General features: G+C 36.9%; 1 protein-coding gene across 1 annotated transcript; it reads right to left on the bottom strand.

Annotated features, from left to right (window-relative positions):
* Positions 1 to 17,439: 17,439 nt before the first annotated feature.
* On the bottom strand, positions 17,440 to 18,030 carry LOC145068296 (uncharacterized). The gene has a single exon (XM_079015246.1). It carries the CDS (start codon positions 18,028 to 18,030, stop codon positions 17,440 to 17,442), a length of 591 nt encoding a protein of 196 aa, XP_078871372.1.
* Between the last annotated feature and the right edge of the window lie 274 nt (positions 18,031 to 18,304).

The raw sequence follows: 18,304 nt of genomic DNA on the forward strand, positions 1-18,304 counted from the left end.
ACATCATTATTTTTAAGATTTTCAGTCTGAAACAACACACCACCAAAAACAAAGACCTTAGTTTTTGAGTTTAACACAGACTCATCACAAAACTCAAAACCAAATTTAGACACATAATTATTTGACTTAGACTTTTCAGCTTCTTGCTCCCTCTGATCTACTGACACATCTGCACTTAAGGTAGAAATGTTAGTATTCAAAATTTTATCATTAGACTGTGCTGCTTGTTCAGAGGTTGACTTCCCATAAACCAAGAAAGGTTCTCTGTCAATTTCTTCTTGAGATAAAGGAATAGCAGTGTAATTATGATTGAAGGGAGGGGGGACACTCTCAAATCCTAATCCTACTTTTCTCTGGTTACCACAAGTGATATCCTTCCACTGCATTTGTTCCTCTATCATTTTTACAACAATTTCACTTGACCCATCGAATTTTTTAAAATTAAATTCAACATTTCAAATCGGTTTTTCAGTGCGTCAAGTTCAGCGGTTACTGATGGGTTTTGAGCATTCTAACACTTCCTAAGTGTACATGCAACCCTAATAACCTTGGATCTATGTTTGTCTAATTATCATGCTAAGTTGAATTCCAAGGCTATATTCCTATCTAGCATACATGGGGAACAATTTTAACTTGAATAATAGATAGAATTACTTACCTTGTTGTTGCTTGTGTTCCTTGAAACCTTGTGAGCCTAGCACCCCAAGTGTGATGCCTCAAATGCTTCACACAACACCAAATGCTCTTGGAAAACTTATGAGAGAACACACACTCCTTGAAATCGGCCAAGCCCTCTAGTTTCTTATGTCTAGCCGATTTTGGTGGAGAATATGATTCTTATATAGTGTTGACACATCTAGGGTTACACCATGTAAACCCTAATGTGTCATGACTCTTCATTTCCATGACCCATGGGTTTGTAACTCCCATGGAGCATCCATGGAGCATCCAATGGGTAGAACCCAACTTGATAATCCATGGAGCCTCTTAGCCCACTATACAAGATATGGATGATTTACATAATCAACCCATATATTTAATTAGTTCTCTTTTGACCACTTAATTAATTCTAAATTAATTATTGATCAAACTAATCAAATAATATTATTAATATATTAGAACTTATAATATATTAATAATCTCCAAGTGTTATTTCTCTCATTTAGTCTATCCAATTGCATGGTGCCATGCAACCCAAATGGACCATGCCGGGTCGGGTCAAGTACATACCAGAAATAGTTATGGACTTAGACACCTTATCCAACAGTCTCCCACTTGGATAAGTCTAATAACTATTACTGCAAGTATGACTTCAGGAACCGATCGGCAATCGTAGCTCTTTTCAAGGTTTCTAGGAACTGAGAAGATGATGGTACGCCATTTAAGATAAGTGATCATATAATCCTCTGTTTTAGATATCAGCTGGACAAATACATGGAACACTGTCTTGCTTATTGTCCAACATTTGTTTCCCGATTTCCGATTTGTTTGACATAGAACTTAATTGAACACATCAACTTAGTTCTGACCGGGCCCGGTACATGGGTCAAAACAAAATCATCGAGGGGCCCAGATATCAGCTTCTAATCCAAGAAGGAACAGATAAACTTCGACTCATATGTTTGTTCTACCACTCATTGGATTACACACAAGAGTACGATTTATAACATCGAGTTACCAATGCGTTTTTCGCACAATCAATGCATAACCAACTTGTAAGTAACAAATCATATCTCTAGGTTTGAAGACTTATACGATATTACCGTCTCACGATCACTCGAGATAGAATTCCATGAAGTGATTCCAGTGAGCGTGGGTTGAGTCCAATGCTCAGAACTTATGAGCACTCATGATTGTTGTAGCCTTGTCCAAGACCTCTACAACCAAACATGTCAGTCTTGATTCATACCTACTTCCGACATATGACTGACTGTGGGGGTTTGAATAATATGTTATACCAAACAAAAATTATTCTGGAAGTCAAAACATGCAAACGAAATATAGTAAACGATCGACAAGAGATAGTAACACCTTACTCATAAATAAAACATTTTTATTCATCATCAAATGTCAATTACACTTTACAAATTTCGAGGTTATCTAACTACTAAATCTAATATCATCCTTCAGCCCTATGCTCCGAGCATGCTGAAGATACTTAACTCGAGTCAGTCCCTTTGTGAGGGGATCTGCCGGATTCTCATCTGATGATACCCTCTTTGCCACGAGGAGTCCTTCTTCGATCCGATGTCTGATGAAATGGTATTTTCTATCGATGTGTCTGGATCTCCCGTGATCCCTTGGTTCCTTGGCTAAGGCAACAACACTTTCACTATCACAGAAAATTTCCATTGGCTCTTTAATAGCTGGTACAACTCCAAGGTCTCCAATGAAGTTCTTCAGCCACATCGCCTCCTTTGCTGCCTCGCTAGCTGCAATATACTCTGATTCACAAGTAGAATTTGCCACTGTCTCTTGCTTGGAACTCTTCCAAGAAATTGCTCCTCCATTCAGGGTAAAGACACAGCCCAACTGAGAGCGGAAATTATCCCTATCAGTCTGGAAGCTAGCATCACTGTACCCTACAACTCTCAAGTCATCACTCCCACCGAGGGTAAGGACCCAGTCCTTAGTCCTCCGTAGGTACTTGAGGATATTCTTTACCACAGTCCGGTGTGCCTTGCCAGGGTTCGCCTGATACCTGCTAACCATACTCAGGGTGAAAGGCTACATCGGGTCGAGTACACGTCATAGCATACATGATCGATCCTACAGCCGAAGCATAAGGTGTTCGACTCATTTCTGCTATCTCAGCCTCAGTGCTAGGGCTTTGTGTCTTACTCAATCTGGTGTGACTCTGGATGGGTAACTCTCCTTTCTTGGAATCCTGCATGCTGAATCTCTTCAGCACCTTATCCAAGTAGGTACTCTGACTAAGTCCAATTAGTCTTTTACTCCGATCTCTCAAGATTCTTATCCCTAGAATATAGGCAGCTTCACCAAGGTCCTTCATAGCGAAACACTTCCCAAGCCAGGACTTTACTTCCTGCAGGGTTGGAATGTCGTTTCCTATGAGTAGTATGTCATCCACATACAATACCAAAAAGCTAACTATACTCCCACTAGCCTTGACATACACACAAGATTCATCTTCACTCCTAGTAAAGCCAAATTCCTTGACCTTCTCATCAAAGCAAAGATTCCATCTGCGAGGTGCTTGCTTTAAACCATAGATGGATTTCTCAAGCTTACACTCTATTAGGGAACTTGCTGCTGACAAAACCTTCTGGCTGACTCATGTAAACATCTTCAGCCAACTTTCCATTAAGGAAAGCGGTTTTGACATCCATCTGCCATATTTCATAGTCATGAAATGCAGCTATGGCTAACAGAACCCGAATAGACTTAATCTTGGCTACCGGAGAAAAGGTCTCATCATAGTCCACTCCAGGAATTTGAGAGAAGCCCTTTGCAACCAGTCTAGCCTTATAAGTGTGTACGTTACCATCCATGTCGGTCTTCTTCTTGAAGACCCATTTGCACCCTACTGTCTTACGACCTAGTACATTTTCAACCAAGTTCCAAACTTGATTGTCATACATGGATTGTATCTCGCTATCCATAGCCTCTTTCCATTTGGCAGACTCAGGGCCTGCCATGGCTTCCTCGTAGATGTTAGGGTCATCTTGACTTACTAGTGTCCCATCACTAATAAGTGTCTCACCTTCTGCAGTAATATGGAATCCATAGTAATGCTCAGGTGCACTCCTAACTCTCATGGAACGCCTCAGAGGTACAGGTTTGTCATTTGGCTCAACAGGAGTTTCCTCCTCAAGTTGAGGGCTAGAGTTTGAAGTTTCTTCACCACTTGATTCTTGAATTTCTTCAAGATCAATTTGCCTCCCACTGTCTCCTTGGCTTATAAACTCTCTTTCTCGAAAGACTCCTCTTCTTGCTACAAAGACCACATTGTCACTAGGTCTGTAGAAGAGGTAACCAAAGGATTGTTGTGGGTAACCGATGAAAATACACCTCTCGCTTCGAGGTTCGAGCTTATCATGAGTCTCGCGTCTCACGAAAGCCTCGCAACCCCAAATCTTGATGTGGTCTAGTTTAGGTACTTTACCAGTCCACATCTCGTGAGGAGTTTTGGCAACTTTCTTTGTAGGGACTAGATTAAGGATATGGGCGGCAGTCTCTAAGGCATACCCCCAGAATGAGATTGGTAGCGAAGCTCGACTCATCATGGAACGAACCATATCTAACAAGGTTCGATTACGCCTCTCAGCCACACCATTCAACTGTGGTGTCCTGGGAGGTGTCAATTGTGAGACAATCCCACATTCCCTAAGATAGTCGAGGAACTCTGAACTAAGATACTCACCCCCTCGATCGGATCGAAGCATCTTAATGTTCCTGCCCAATTGATTCTCGACTTCCTGTTTAAATTCCTTAAACCTCTCGAAAGTCTCTGACTTATGCTTGATCAAGTAGACATATCCATATCTATTGTAATCATCAGTAAAAGTCAAATAATAACGATTAGCATCCCTTGTGGCATGTTTGAATGGTCCACACACATCCGTGTGTATGAGGTCCAACAAACCTTCACCCCTTTCACACGAGCCTGTGAAGGGTGACTTTGTCATCTTTCCAAGTAAGCATGATTCGCAACTATCATCTGACTTAAGGTCAAACGACTCCAAGACTCCATCCTTTTGGAGTTGGCCAATGCGTTTCTTGCTTATATGTCCAAGGCGACAATGCCATAATGATGCTTTATCCAAGTTATTATTATTAGTAGAATCAATACACAAAACATTATTTCCTAAGTTATCTACAACAGACACAGCTTCATACACACCATCACAAGGTAATGCTTTAAAATAAAGAACATTATTAAAGAAAGCATCAATAGAACCAAGTTCATTATTAAATGAAAAAGTAAACCCTTGTTTGTACAAAGCATGAAAGGAAATAATATTTCTAGCCATTCCTGGCGAGTAACAACATTTATTCAAATCTAAACTAAACCCACTACTTAGCGATAAAGTATAAACTCCAATCTTGGTAACAGGTGAAGCTTTCCTATTCCCCATGATCAAGTTTATTCTTCCTTGCTCCATATCCTCACTTCTTCTTAGTCCCTGCAAGTCACAACAAATATGAATACCACACCCGGTATCAAGGACCCAAGAATTAGAATGGGGTGAGTTATTAGAAATGATAGTGTAAATACCTGCATGGTTGGGTTTGACTTTCCCATCCTTCACATCCTGCTGGTACTTTGGGCAGTTCTGCTTCCAATGAGCCTTTTCATGGCAATAGAAGCATTCAGCCTCTTTTGGGTCAGAAGAAGGAGTAATGAAACCTTTCTTGGTTCCACTCGAGGAAGAGCCATCAAGGGTCCGAGCTTTGGTACCCTTCGAAGATCTCTTTCTCTTCCTCCCTCGACTTTTCCCGATTGCCAAAACCGGAGTTGAGTTTGGAGTAGGAGTGATAGCAACCGACTTCCCCTTAAGACCTAATTCTGCGGTCTTGAGAAGTCCCTGAAGTTTGCTGAGGGTGACTTCTTCCTTGTTCATGTGATATGTCATGCGGAATTGATCATAGCACGATGGTAAGGAGTGCAAAATGATATCTATTGCAAGATCCTCCGGGAAGTTCACATTAAGCTTCAGCAAACGATCCACATACCTTTGCATTTTCTGCATGTGGCTCGTGATGGATTCCCCGTCCTTCATCATGGTTGTTATCATGGAGCAGATGATTTCATACCTCTCTTGCCTTGCACTTTGATGGTATCTTTCCATCAAATCTTGGTGCATTTCATAAGGGTAGAAATCCTCATAAGACTTTTGGAGTTCCGCTGTCATCGTGGCCATCATGATGCAAGCCACTTTCGTAGCATCCCTTTCATGTGCTCGAAAGTCAACGATCTCCTGAGGAGTTGCAGTGGTCTCATCAATCTCCTTAAGCTCCTTGTCAAGGACATATTCTTTGTCCTCATAGCGGGTAATCATTCTGATGTTTCTGATCCACTCATTAAAGTTGGATCCATCAAAGGTGACTTTCCCACACAAGTTCATAAGGGTAAAGGAGCCATTAGGATTAGAGCCAGAAACATTGTTGAAAGACATCTGAAGAAAAGAGAACAAGATTAGTATAGATATAAGAGAGTCCTTAATAAAACACCCAAATGTAATATTAAGGCTAGGATCCAATCACAATATAATATAACTTAGAAGAGGTATGCCGTAATCTAAGCTATGTCATATTTGAAAGGTAGGTGAATGACAATTCACCAATTTCCACCATGAAAACCGCAATATTTAAGTATTAGGTTTTTTTGAATGGTTCTTAGAAATTCCTAGATTCTTTGAGATTCAATGAACTTTTCAAAGGCATGTTTCAATCTCGAGTGTGCCCTCCAAGTTTTGTGACTGGGATACCGAGGATCACAAAACGAGGTGTGAAGTAACCATGCAAATCACTTGGTACCCTTAAAGTTTATCATTCAATCGATGTGCCGGTAAACCACACACGCTCCATCGATACTATAATAAACCCTAAGTCACCCTTTACCTACCTTGTTAAGTCCAAATTAGTGTGCCGGTTAACCACACACGCTCCACCAACGACTTAATCAAAGTGTAAAGTGTAATTTCATGGAATAGCACCTTATTCACATTTTTCCTAAAGTAACTAAGATTGGGACTTTAATAAAACATTTAGTTACTTTATAATATTCATCATACTTTGAATGAGAATTTTTAAGTCCTTGTCTTACCCGTTCGGCTAACGACCCTCCACCGGTCAAGCAAGCGGTGGGTGAGAGTGGACACCCATTAAGTCACCATTTTATAGGCAACAACCTTATACCCACCTTATAGACCGGCTTCGTGAATGAGGCGTACTAGCGGTAAGACGACTTTGTTCTTATATATATATATATATATATATATATATATATATATATATATATATATATATATATAATTATTAAATCATAATAATATAAGTATAAGGGTTGAATTTTAACTTTTAAAATTCTAGGGGTTGGAACTAAAGTTTTAATCTTAACTTTACTTGTTCCAAAACTTGAGGGCAAGTTTTGTAAACTTTCAAAACTTTTCATATCTTGTAACTTATGAGTTTAATAGAGTAATAAAATGAAGACTTTTCATTTTTCTAACTCTTGTGTTCTTTTAATGGTTTTCAATCCAAGAGACTTTTGGTTTTCCATAACTTGAGGACAAGTTATGGACTCCATTAAATAACATTATGATCAAGAATTAATCTACCACATAGGTTACAAATAATTCCTATGATCATCTAAACATCATTAGAACAAGATCATGAACATGAACACTTTCATATACCAAAATCACACTTTAATCTTTGTAATTTTGATAACTAGTTGTTGTAAATGAATTAGAAAAGACATTACACCTTCTAAAACAAGTTTTTCAAGTACCAAAACAATTTAGGGTAATGTTTCTAATCCATTTCCAGCAACTGAGGTCGAAATTCTGCACTCTGTCGACCCTACTCGCCGAGTACATAAACCTACTCGCCGAGTAGGTTGAAGATACAAGTGAACTCGACGAGTCCTCCCCATGGACTCGCCGAGTCCATCAGTCAGACAGCAAGATTTTCGACTTCCTTCAACTTTTAAGCACAAATAACAAACAAACAAGCCTAGGCTCTGATACCACTGATGGGTTTTGAGCATTCTAACACTTCCTAAGTGTACATGCAACCCTAATAACCTTGGATCTATGTTTGTCTAATTATCATGCTAAGTTGAATTCCAAGGCTATATTCCTATCTAGCATACATGGGGAACAATTTTAACTTGAATAATAGATAGAATTACTTACCTTGTTGTTGCTTGTGTTCCTTGAAACCTTGTGAGCCTAGCACCCCAAGTGTGATGCCTCAAATGCTTCACACAACACCAAATGCTCTTGGAAAACTTATGAGAGAACACACACTCCTTGAAATCGGCCAAGCCCTCTAGTTTCTTATGTCTAGCCGATTTTGGTGGAGAATATGATTCTTATATAGTGTTGACACATCTAGGGTTACACCATGTAAACCCTAATGTGTCATGACTCTTCATTTCCATGACCCATGGGTTTGTAACTCCCATGGAGCATCCATGGAGCATCCAATGGGTAGAACCCAACTTGATAATCCATGGAGCCTCTTAGCCCACTATACAAGATATGGATGATTTACATAATCAACCCATATATTTAATTAGTTCTCTTTTGACCACTTAATTAATTCTAAATTAATTATTGATCAAACTAATCAAATAATATTATTAATATATTAGAACTTATAATATATTAATAATCTCCAAGTGTTATTTCTCTCATTTAGTCTATCCAATTGCATGGTGCCATGCAACCCAAATGGACCATGCCGGGTCGGGTCAAGTACATACCAGAAATAGTTATGGACTTAGACACCTTATCCAACAGTTACAACATCAAGCTTTCCTTTGAGATGATCATAATTCTCACACTTGTTGCTGTAATCCTCTTGCAATTTTTTAAAATCTTTTGTTTTGTTCTCTAATTGAGTTTTCAAAGGCTTTTGATTTTTCCTAAGAGTGTAGCCTTCATACTTAAGGTCCTCATTCTCTTTCTTAATTAATTCAATTTGGTCAAGTAAGAATTTAACAGTTTTCATACAAGATTGAGAGCAACCAATTTCGATGACCTCAGGTTTGGTAGGCTCTGGAGTGGTTTGCACCATGAATGCAAATTGAAGATTCATCATTTCATCTTCAGGATCCTTCTCTACTTCTTCTACACCATCCTTGATCTGGGCAAGATGTGCATTTTCAAGTCCTGAAATATTCATAGCCTGAATTTGGTCTTCCCAATCAAAGGATTGAGCCACCATAGCCATGTTTTGATGGGTTTTAAGCAAAACATCAATCCTATGGTGTACATGCAAACCCTAATAGCTATTGGATCTAGTTTTTTTAATGAACATGCAATTGAAAATCCAAAGATATAAACCTTAGATCTATCAAATAAGAACTAAAATAAGGGTTTAGTAATTACCTTTGATTGTTATATTGTAATAACAATCAATTCCCTGCTTTGATTGGCTTGAGAAAACTTAGTGCCTCAAGTGCTGCACCTCTAATGGAGTCACAAACACCACTAAGCAATTTGGATGAAGACGAGAAGAGTGGAGGCTACCCAAAACGTCTAGAAACCCTAGAGGAAGACTTGTCCACGTTTTTGAGGCATAGGGGCCCTTTATATACATGTTGGCTATTAGGGTTTTCAACTAGGGAACCCTAATCTGGCTGCTTAAGCCCTAAGCAGCCCATGGACTCCTTTAACATATCCCTTGGACGATTTCTAATGGGCTTTCTATAGAATTCGTCCAACCTATATTTTATTAGGTGATCCATAGCCCAATTATAATTATCTTATAATTACAACTCTAATCCCCTAAGTTTAATTAATCTCTTTTAGCCACAACATTAATTCTTAATTAATTCTTGACTAATATTAATTAAACAATATGATTTCTCCTTTAATATATTATTCTCATAATATATTAATAAATCATATTTAAACCTTTCTCTCCTTAAATCATCCTACATATTGCTATGGTGAAGGCAACCCAAAAGGACCATGCTCATAATCGGGTCAAGTACATACCAAAATAGTTATGGACTTAGACACTAATCCAACAGTCTCCCACTTGGATAAATCTAATAACTATTTTCCGTATGACTTCAGAACCTGATTAGCAATCGTAGCTTTCAAAAGCTGTTGTCAACTCTGGTCTTATCAGATAGCGTGTCCTTTAGATAAGGGATCATATATTCCTCCATTCTCAAGATATCGTATAGACATAAGACATGAATTTTAATCATTCTCTCTATACTGTTTCCTGACTTCCGATTTATGATGACTGACAACAGACTACAATTGAACACATCAACTTAGTCTTGGCTTGGCCACGCGCTTAGGTGTCATCACTAAATCATCGAGAGGCCCACAAATATTGCTTTTATCCCACATTGGGTAAAAGGAATGGATAAGATTTGACTCATATGCTTGCTTGCATTCACTAATCGAATCATACACAACAATAAGTTTTATAACACCAAGTTACTGGTGCGTTTACTTATTATCAATGTGCAACCGACCAACAAATAACAACTCACACGTCTCGGTTTCAAGAATATACAATATTATCGTCTCACTAATCACTCGTGATAAATCCATGAAGTGATCCAACTGAGCGTGGGTTTAATCCAATACTCTAATCTTATCAAACCACTCATGAACTTTGCAGCAAACTTGTGCCATGTCTAAACACTTCAGACAATCTACAGACAAATTCATGACAATCTTTCTTCATACCTACTCCCAACGTATGACTGACTGTGGATGTTTGAATAACTTAGTTATTCTGGAAATCAAAACATGCAAACTGAAACATAACAATAATACTTAATCCTATATGGCCCCAAACTTGTGAGAGTAAGTAAAACACTTCTATTTATCCACCATATTGATTACTCATTATTTATCATTTAATGTTTCGGATAATCAACTCATTACTTGAATAACAACAACTGTCCCATGCTCCAAGCATGCACACTTTGTTTCCTATGGTCCATGCTTTGTGAAATAGATCAATTAAAAAACTTTTCCAATGATGCTCATTTCACAATTCCCAATCCTTATCATTTGCGTAAGAACACAAGGTTCTTTGCTACTATTAGAATATGCTAGATTCTAACATTCTATGCAACGATCCTTTCATAAAGTCATAGCACAAAAGTTACCAAGACTTGGCTAAAGAAATTACAAAGTACTCTCTTAGAAATTGTTACAAGACAATTCCATAGACGTGAAGTCTCACATTCAAAGTACATTCCTTTGAACATCCTTTTTGCATAGAAGTTTCTAATCTAGACAAAAACTCTCAATATCCACCTCCCAATATGGAAACATTTCCATATTTTCCATATGACAACTCATTCTTAATAGAATATTATCTATTTATAATAATGTCGATGCGGTCCATCCAATACCATACTTCCAACTACTCAGAAGCGACCAATCCTCAGCGAACTTTGGATCGTCCTTTGATAGTTGTTTAATTATTTTAGTCAAAACCGATTCTAATCATTTTTCCCTCTTAATGCGCTAAACACTTGGAAAATTTTAGAATGGTAAAATATTATAGCATTTGCAATCGATCCTATACCCGAAGCGTATGGGACACGATGCATAATGTCTTACATAAAGATATGATACTTTATCAATCTTCTGCCATAATATTTTATGTGTCACGTTCTCTTAATTTGAATTATGAAGAGGGATGTCGTAATCATAATCGAAATTTGAGAACAGACTATGTATTATTTGACTAATTTTATTAAAATTTCTCAATCTAAGTTTTAGATTTTGAAACAAAGTATAATATTCTCTCCCTTAATTATAGCAAAAACAACTTTTCAACCCATGCAACTTTGCAAATTGAATCTTTGTTTTTCTATAATTAATATTGCTAACTTGCAATACTTTCCATAATAATCATATAAACATAACACTTATGCTCCCACTATCATGATGATTATTATCATATAAGCATAACACTTATGCTCCCACTAGCTTTGACATGTATTTTGAAAACAGTTGAACTTCTAGAAAACAATGCTAATTGAATTCCACAAAATTCATATTTCTAATACCAAATGCTTTGATAATCCTTTATCTAAGCTTCTTAAACTTATACACCTTTGCCTTAGATAGCTCATATGTGTGTCTAAACAATTCAGAACCTATGTTACTAAGTTCCAAATGTTCAAACTAATTGTCAAATCTCACAATTCGAACTATGGAAAGGGATGTCGTAACCATAATCGAATTTGAGAATACAATTTTCACAATTGCTATCTTCTTAAAATCTCTCTTAGTGAAAGCATTTCCTCAAAGTCATTTTCATGAAGGAGGGAATTTTATGACACTTAGATTTTATGGTGTATGAGTTCCTATCCATGTGAATTTGCCAAAACCAAAGTTTGCGACAAATCCAAACTCATATGGAATGAACTTTCTTAATTCTTAATCTTGATTTCTTGCCTTATGGTGACACAAGTGCCCACCATGTCTTCCAAGTGGTTTAGCAACTTATCCTTACATATCAATGTACTTTCCATCGATCAAGGTGCTTTGTCTTTATGCATTCCAATGAGAACTCATAGAACTCACATGCATAAATAACTCAATTGGAATGGCACATAAGCAAAACAATGTCAACATGATAGGTTGTAAACCTCAAGTTGTGTGCTAGTGATGATCGATAAGGTTTATTCTTGATTTGTTCTTGAAACTTTTCAAAAAATTAAAACTCCCACTGACTCTTTGACATATAAGCTTCTCTTCTCAAGAAACATTTCTTGACAAACAAATATTCAAGAGTTAGTGTAGATTTTATCAAGACAAAACACTTCACAAATTGGTCCTAGTTGGTCTTTGTCTTATCTAAGACATCACAACTTAGCAATTTCGAATGTGCAAGAATAAGAAAACCTTTTCCAAATTCCACATTTGATGAGTGTTATAAACCTACTTAAGACTTGTCACTCAATTCGCAATCTTGGAGTATGACTGTAAGATTCGATATTGGAATAACGAAGTATGATTGACTTCTTGATTTAACCATTTCCACAATTCCCGATTCCTCTTCTTAGACATACAAATGCACTAAGAGTCACTTAGAGAATCAATTGAGATATGGTTCTTAATCATTAAGACTTATCATAAAACACAATAAAGGTACTCTCCCTTCTTCTTAGAATAGAGAAACTTTTATCTTTCTACCTACTTGATTCTTCTTTATTCGTTCTGTTATTCATTGAAACTCTTTCAATCAACTAAGAATTACACTTAATCTTATAAGTATAATCATATTTACTAAAATTTTAGTAAATCATGACAAATATCTTATCTCTCTTTGTGGTGGACTTGATTAACGCACAACCTAGTGTACTCGATCTCCTAGTCCTTCACTTGACACTTTGTCAAAGAATTAGTCTAATTTCCAAATATGAAAGTTTTCATTCATCACGCAACCAAGTTGTATGATTCCAAGTTTTTGTCCAATTGAAACTTGGGCGATGAGAAACTCTCCCTATTTGGTGAATTCTTGACATCTCCACAAATAACACAATTAAGAATCAAATCCATTATTGCTAATAATAGAAACCTTCAAACATCAATTTTTCATATATGCCATTGTAAGGATAAATAAATAAGATAAAATCAAAATTCATTTTATTGCGGAAAAAATTGTCCTTACAATGCAATTCAATTGAAAAATTATGTTATTACATATTTCTTAACAATCTATTCTAACTCCAAGTAGTAGCTCAAAAATCCAATCTTCAAACAATGCGATCGACATCCACTTTCTTCACGATTCGATTTAGCTCACTTCTTCCCTTAAGCTTCCTCTCTTTTCTTCGATCCCACAAAACATCAAAATGTTATCTTATCACATCATATATTAAGAATCTAGAATATGAACTTAAAAGAGTTAGTTAATGGAGTTTACCTGAAGCAGAGCCATACGTCTCGACTCTCCCATCTCTTAGATCTCTCAGGTAGTTAAGGCAACTTTGTCTCCAATGCCCCTTCTCTTGGCAATAAAAGCAAATGGACTCCTTTGGCACAGCACATCGGACAATCACAAACTTAGTTCTTTCAGGACTTCCAATGTTGCCAGTGTCCATTGAAGTTTGGGAGTTTGATTCACCAGACAAATTTGCTTGACCATCACGCCAAATCGTTGCTGATTCAGCAGCTATAAGCAAATAGGTGAGATCAATGAGGGTCACGTCGTGATCCATCATATAGTACTCTCTAACGAACTCACTATTTGATTCAGGAAGTGACTGAAGAACCCAGTCAACAGCCAACTCACTTGAAATCTCGACACCCAACATGCTTAGCCTATCAATGTGTGACTTCATCTCTAAGACGTGTGCACACACAGGTATCCTATCTTTGTGTTTACTTGCCAAAAGGGCTTGAGTGAGCTTGAAATTTTCAAGCCTTTGAACTTGTGGGTCAGGGAGAACAATTGGAGGAGGTGGAGGGAGTGAAGCATGACTCTCATTTCCTTGATTGTATCTCGGAATATCATCTTCATTTGGAAAGCTTGTTCCATGGGATTTGGGAAGACCATGATTGTCAGAACTAGACATCTACAAAACGGGAGAAAATTCAAGTTAAATTGATTAGAATTCTTGATGTAACACCCAAATGAAACATCAAGCTCGAATCCAACATAATACTCTACAACCTAGAAGAGGGATGTCGTAATCTAGTCGCAGAATATGTGAAAGTAGGTAAATGACGATTTACCAATTTCCACCGTAAAAAACGAAAAGGAAGTTTAAGTTTTAAATGAATTGAAACTCCTAGATCTTTTGAGATTCATTGAAATTTTCAATGGCATGTTTAATCTCGATTATGCCCTACAATTTGCGACTGGGATGCCGAGGATCACAAATAAGATGTGAATAACCGTACGAATCACGTGGTGCACTCAATACAACTATCACCTAATCAATGTGCCGGTTAGCTACACACGCTCCATTGATCTATGATAAGCATCGAGCCACCCTTCACCACCAATGTCATCCCCAAATAAGTGTGCCAGTTAACCACACATGCTCCACTAACGTTTGACAAGGGTACAAAGTGTAATTCCATGGGTTAGCATACAATTTCACATTTTGCCTAAAATAACTTTGATTTGGGAATTTGAAAAGCATTTAGTTACTTGTGTACTTCATTATCCTTATGATGGAAGGTTTCTGTCCTATCCTACCTGTTCGGCTAACGACCCTCCACTAGTCAAGAGTGCGGTGGGTAAGAGTGGATACCCATTCAATCGCCTTTTTATAGGCAATTTCCTTAAACACCCCTTATAGACTAGCTTCGTGAATGAGGCCTATTAACGGTAAGATTGACTTTTTACTCATACATATATATAATATTAGACTTTTAAGGTTATATATAGTACATGGTGTATTTTACACTTTTAAAATACTAGGTGGTTTAACTTAATAAATTATACCTTTTAAATTAATTAAATGTAAACCAAAACTTAATGGGTTTATTAAATCTCTTTTAATTATACACTTTAATTAATTAATAAAACCATAAGGGCGTGATTTGAACTTTTCAAATTACTAGGGTTTTTAGAATTTAACATTCCAAAATTAAACTTTTAATCAACTTTTAAATTCCAAAACTTGAGGGCAAGTTTTGAAACATTTCAAAACATTAGGGTTTAACTTATTTAAATTTCAAAAACAAAACTTTTAAGTTCAAATTTAAACTATAAAACCTAAAGGGAGTAATTTGAAACTTTTCCAAACTTTATCAATAATATTCTAGATCAAAAAATTCAAATAAGGCAATTAACAATTAATTGGTGGTTATCTAATTTGACCTAGTCCAAATTCTTGCAAGATAATTCACCAAATAATTCAAATAATTAAATTTAATCATATAAGGAAGTAATTATTCAATTAATATGAAGATATCTTTAAATTTGGCAAAGATAATCACCCAATATCATAAAAATCTGATTTATATCAATAAAAGACGTTTTGGTAACTATCCCACAGCCAAAGAAGCACCAAATCTCGAAATTAGCTCTTTCTGACCAGCTGACTCGTCGAGTCAGGCATGGACTCGTCGAGTTCACATGGACTCGGCGAGTTCAGCCATGGACTCGGCGAGTGCAGCCCCTAGAAACCCTAAATTTCGATTTTAAAGCAAGAAATAAACCATAATTGCATCAAATACATCAAACAAAAAACCAGGCTCTGATACCACTGATGGGTTTTAAGCAAAACATCAATCCTATGGTGTACATGCAAACCCTAATAACTTTTGGATCTAGTTTGTCTAATGAACATGCAATTGAAAATCCAAATCTATAAACCCTAGATTTATCAAATAAGAACTGAAATAAAGGTTTAGTAATTACCTTTGATTGTTATATTGTAATATCAATCAATTCCTTGCTTTGATTGGCTTTAGAAAGCTTAGTGCCTCAAGTGCTGCACCTCTAATGGAGTCACAAACACCACTAAGCAACTTGGATGAAGAGGAGAAGAGAGGAGGCTGCTCAAAACGTCTAGAAACCCTAGAGGAAGACTTGTCCACGTTTTTGGGGCATAGGGGCCCTTTATATACATGTAGGCTATTAGGGTTTTCAACTAGGAAACCCTAATCTGGCTGCTTAAGCCCTAAGCAGTCCATGGACTCCTTTAACATATCCCTTGGACGATTTCTAATGGGCTTTCCATAGAATTCGTCCAACCTATATTTTATTAGGTGATCCATAGCCCAATTATAATTATCTTGTAATTACAACTCCAGTCCCCTAAGTTTAATTAATCTATTTTAGCCACAAAATTAATTCTTAATTAATTCTGGACTAATATTAATTAAACAATATGATTTCTCCTTTAATATATTATTCTCATAATATATTAATAAATCATATTTAAACCTTTCTCTCCTTAAATCATCCTACATATTGCTATGGTGAAGGCAACCCAAAAGGATCATGCTCATAATCGGGTCAAGTACATACCAAAATAGTTATGGACTTAGACACTAATCCAACATGTTTGTAGTCTGATTGTTTGTAGAGGATCCACTGTTGTTGTTCACTGGCACCATAGCTCGCTCAGAATTCTCTCTTCGGTCTGGTTTTGGACATTCTCGGGCAAAGTTTCCAGGTTCATGACAACTATAACACCTCAACTTTCTTTTGTTGAACCCTACTTTCTTTTCAGAATTCACACTCCAGTTGTTTTTCCCAGTTTTCTTGGAGAATTGTTTTGCCCTAAAAACAACCGTATCCATTTGCCATGTGATGTCCATCTCCTCCACATCCTCTGGATGGATCTGATCAAGGTCAGTAAATGATAATTGTGGGGAAAGTTCTCTGGCCACAAAAGCGTTGTAACAGTTCACTAGACCAGTGGCGAGGGCCATATTTTCTTCTTTTTCTTTGATGAAGATTGAAGATTATTTCCTCGAGCCTGAATGGATGCATTTGAGGAAGAACCAACAACATAACCAACTTGTTAAAGTGAAGATTGAGGTTGAGAAACATGAATGTTCTGCATTGATGGGATGACATATAAAGTAGGCTGATGAGTCACATAGGGTTGAACTTGAGGAACAGAGAAACTTGAGAAAGCAGTATTGTTGGTGGTTTGGATTCCAAGATTTGCAGAGGAGTATGAATTAACATGATTAATCTCTCTTTTCTTATCATCGAGATCACAAGACTTAATGATCGCCATTGTTTCAGCCAAACTCAAACGGTTCAAATCTTTGGTCTTCTTTATCACGGAACATTCATATCCCAAGATTTTGGTAGAGAATTGAGCATCTTCTTGTTGATCTCAGATTTTGTAACCATAACACCAGCAAAACTCATCTCGGTGGTGAGTGTGATCAACCTTTGCAATTGATTCTTAAGAGATTCCCCCAAGACATAGTTAAACATGTTGAACTTCTGTCGCAACACGTCTTGGCGACTTTGTTTCATGTCTTCATTCCCTTCGTATACTTCAATCAATGCTTCCCATAATTCCTTTGCTGAAGTGTACTCGCTGAAACCTTGAGCAATTTCTGGGGATAATGCCGTAGTGAGTGTGGCAAGAGCCTTTTCCTGCTCCTCGACTCTCTCGAAATCATCATCGGTGTAGTTTTCAACTTGCTTATCAATTATAGTGCCATCTTCCAAAGTTGTTGTGATATGGATTGGACCACTCAAAATACTTCTCCAAATTTTAAAATCCTTCATATTAATATACTTTTCAATCCGATATTTCCATTCAGGAAATCCTTCTGCTGATAACAATCGAGGAATTCGAGTAGTAGTACCCATGATAGCATTCAATTCATGATGAGCAGACATGTTTTGAGATTCCATTTTTTTTATATTTTATATTTTATTTTTTAAATTTTTTAATAAAAATTAACTTGAAAAATAAACCAAAAGATCAAAGAAAATGCGTTTTCGGTTGAAGAAAGGAGGTTTTCGGTTTCTGAATATTCTAGAGTTTTCGGTTTCTAAATGTTCAAAGATTTTCGGTTTCAGAATGTTCAAGGGTTTTCTGTTGAAGAACACAAGGATTTCGGTTGAAGAACAAGGATTTCGATTGAAGAACACAAGGATTTTGGTTGAAGGACACAAGGATTTCGGT

This window comes from Lactuca serriola, chromosome 8, assembly GCF_051521515.1.
Source record: "Lactuca serriola cultivar US96UC23 chromosome 8, Lser_US96UC23_V15, whole genome shotgun sequence".
Classification (NCBI taxonomy): domain Eukaryota; kingdom Viridiplantae; phylum Streptophyta; class Magnoliopsida; order Asterales; family Asteraceae; genus Lactuca; species Lactuca serriola.

Excerpts from the sequence above, each read along its gene's own strand:
- LOC145068296 (XM_079015246.1), bottom strand. The coding sequence starts at position 18,030 with ATGGAATCTCAAAACATGTCTGCTCATCATGAATTGAATGCTATCATG.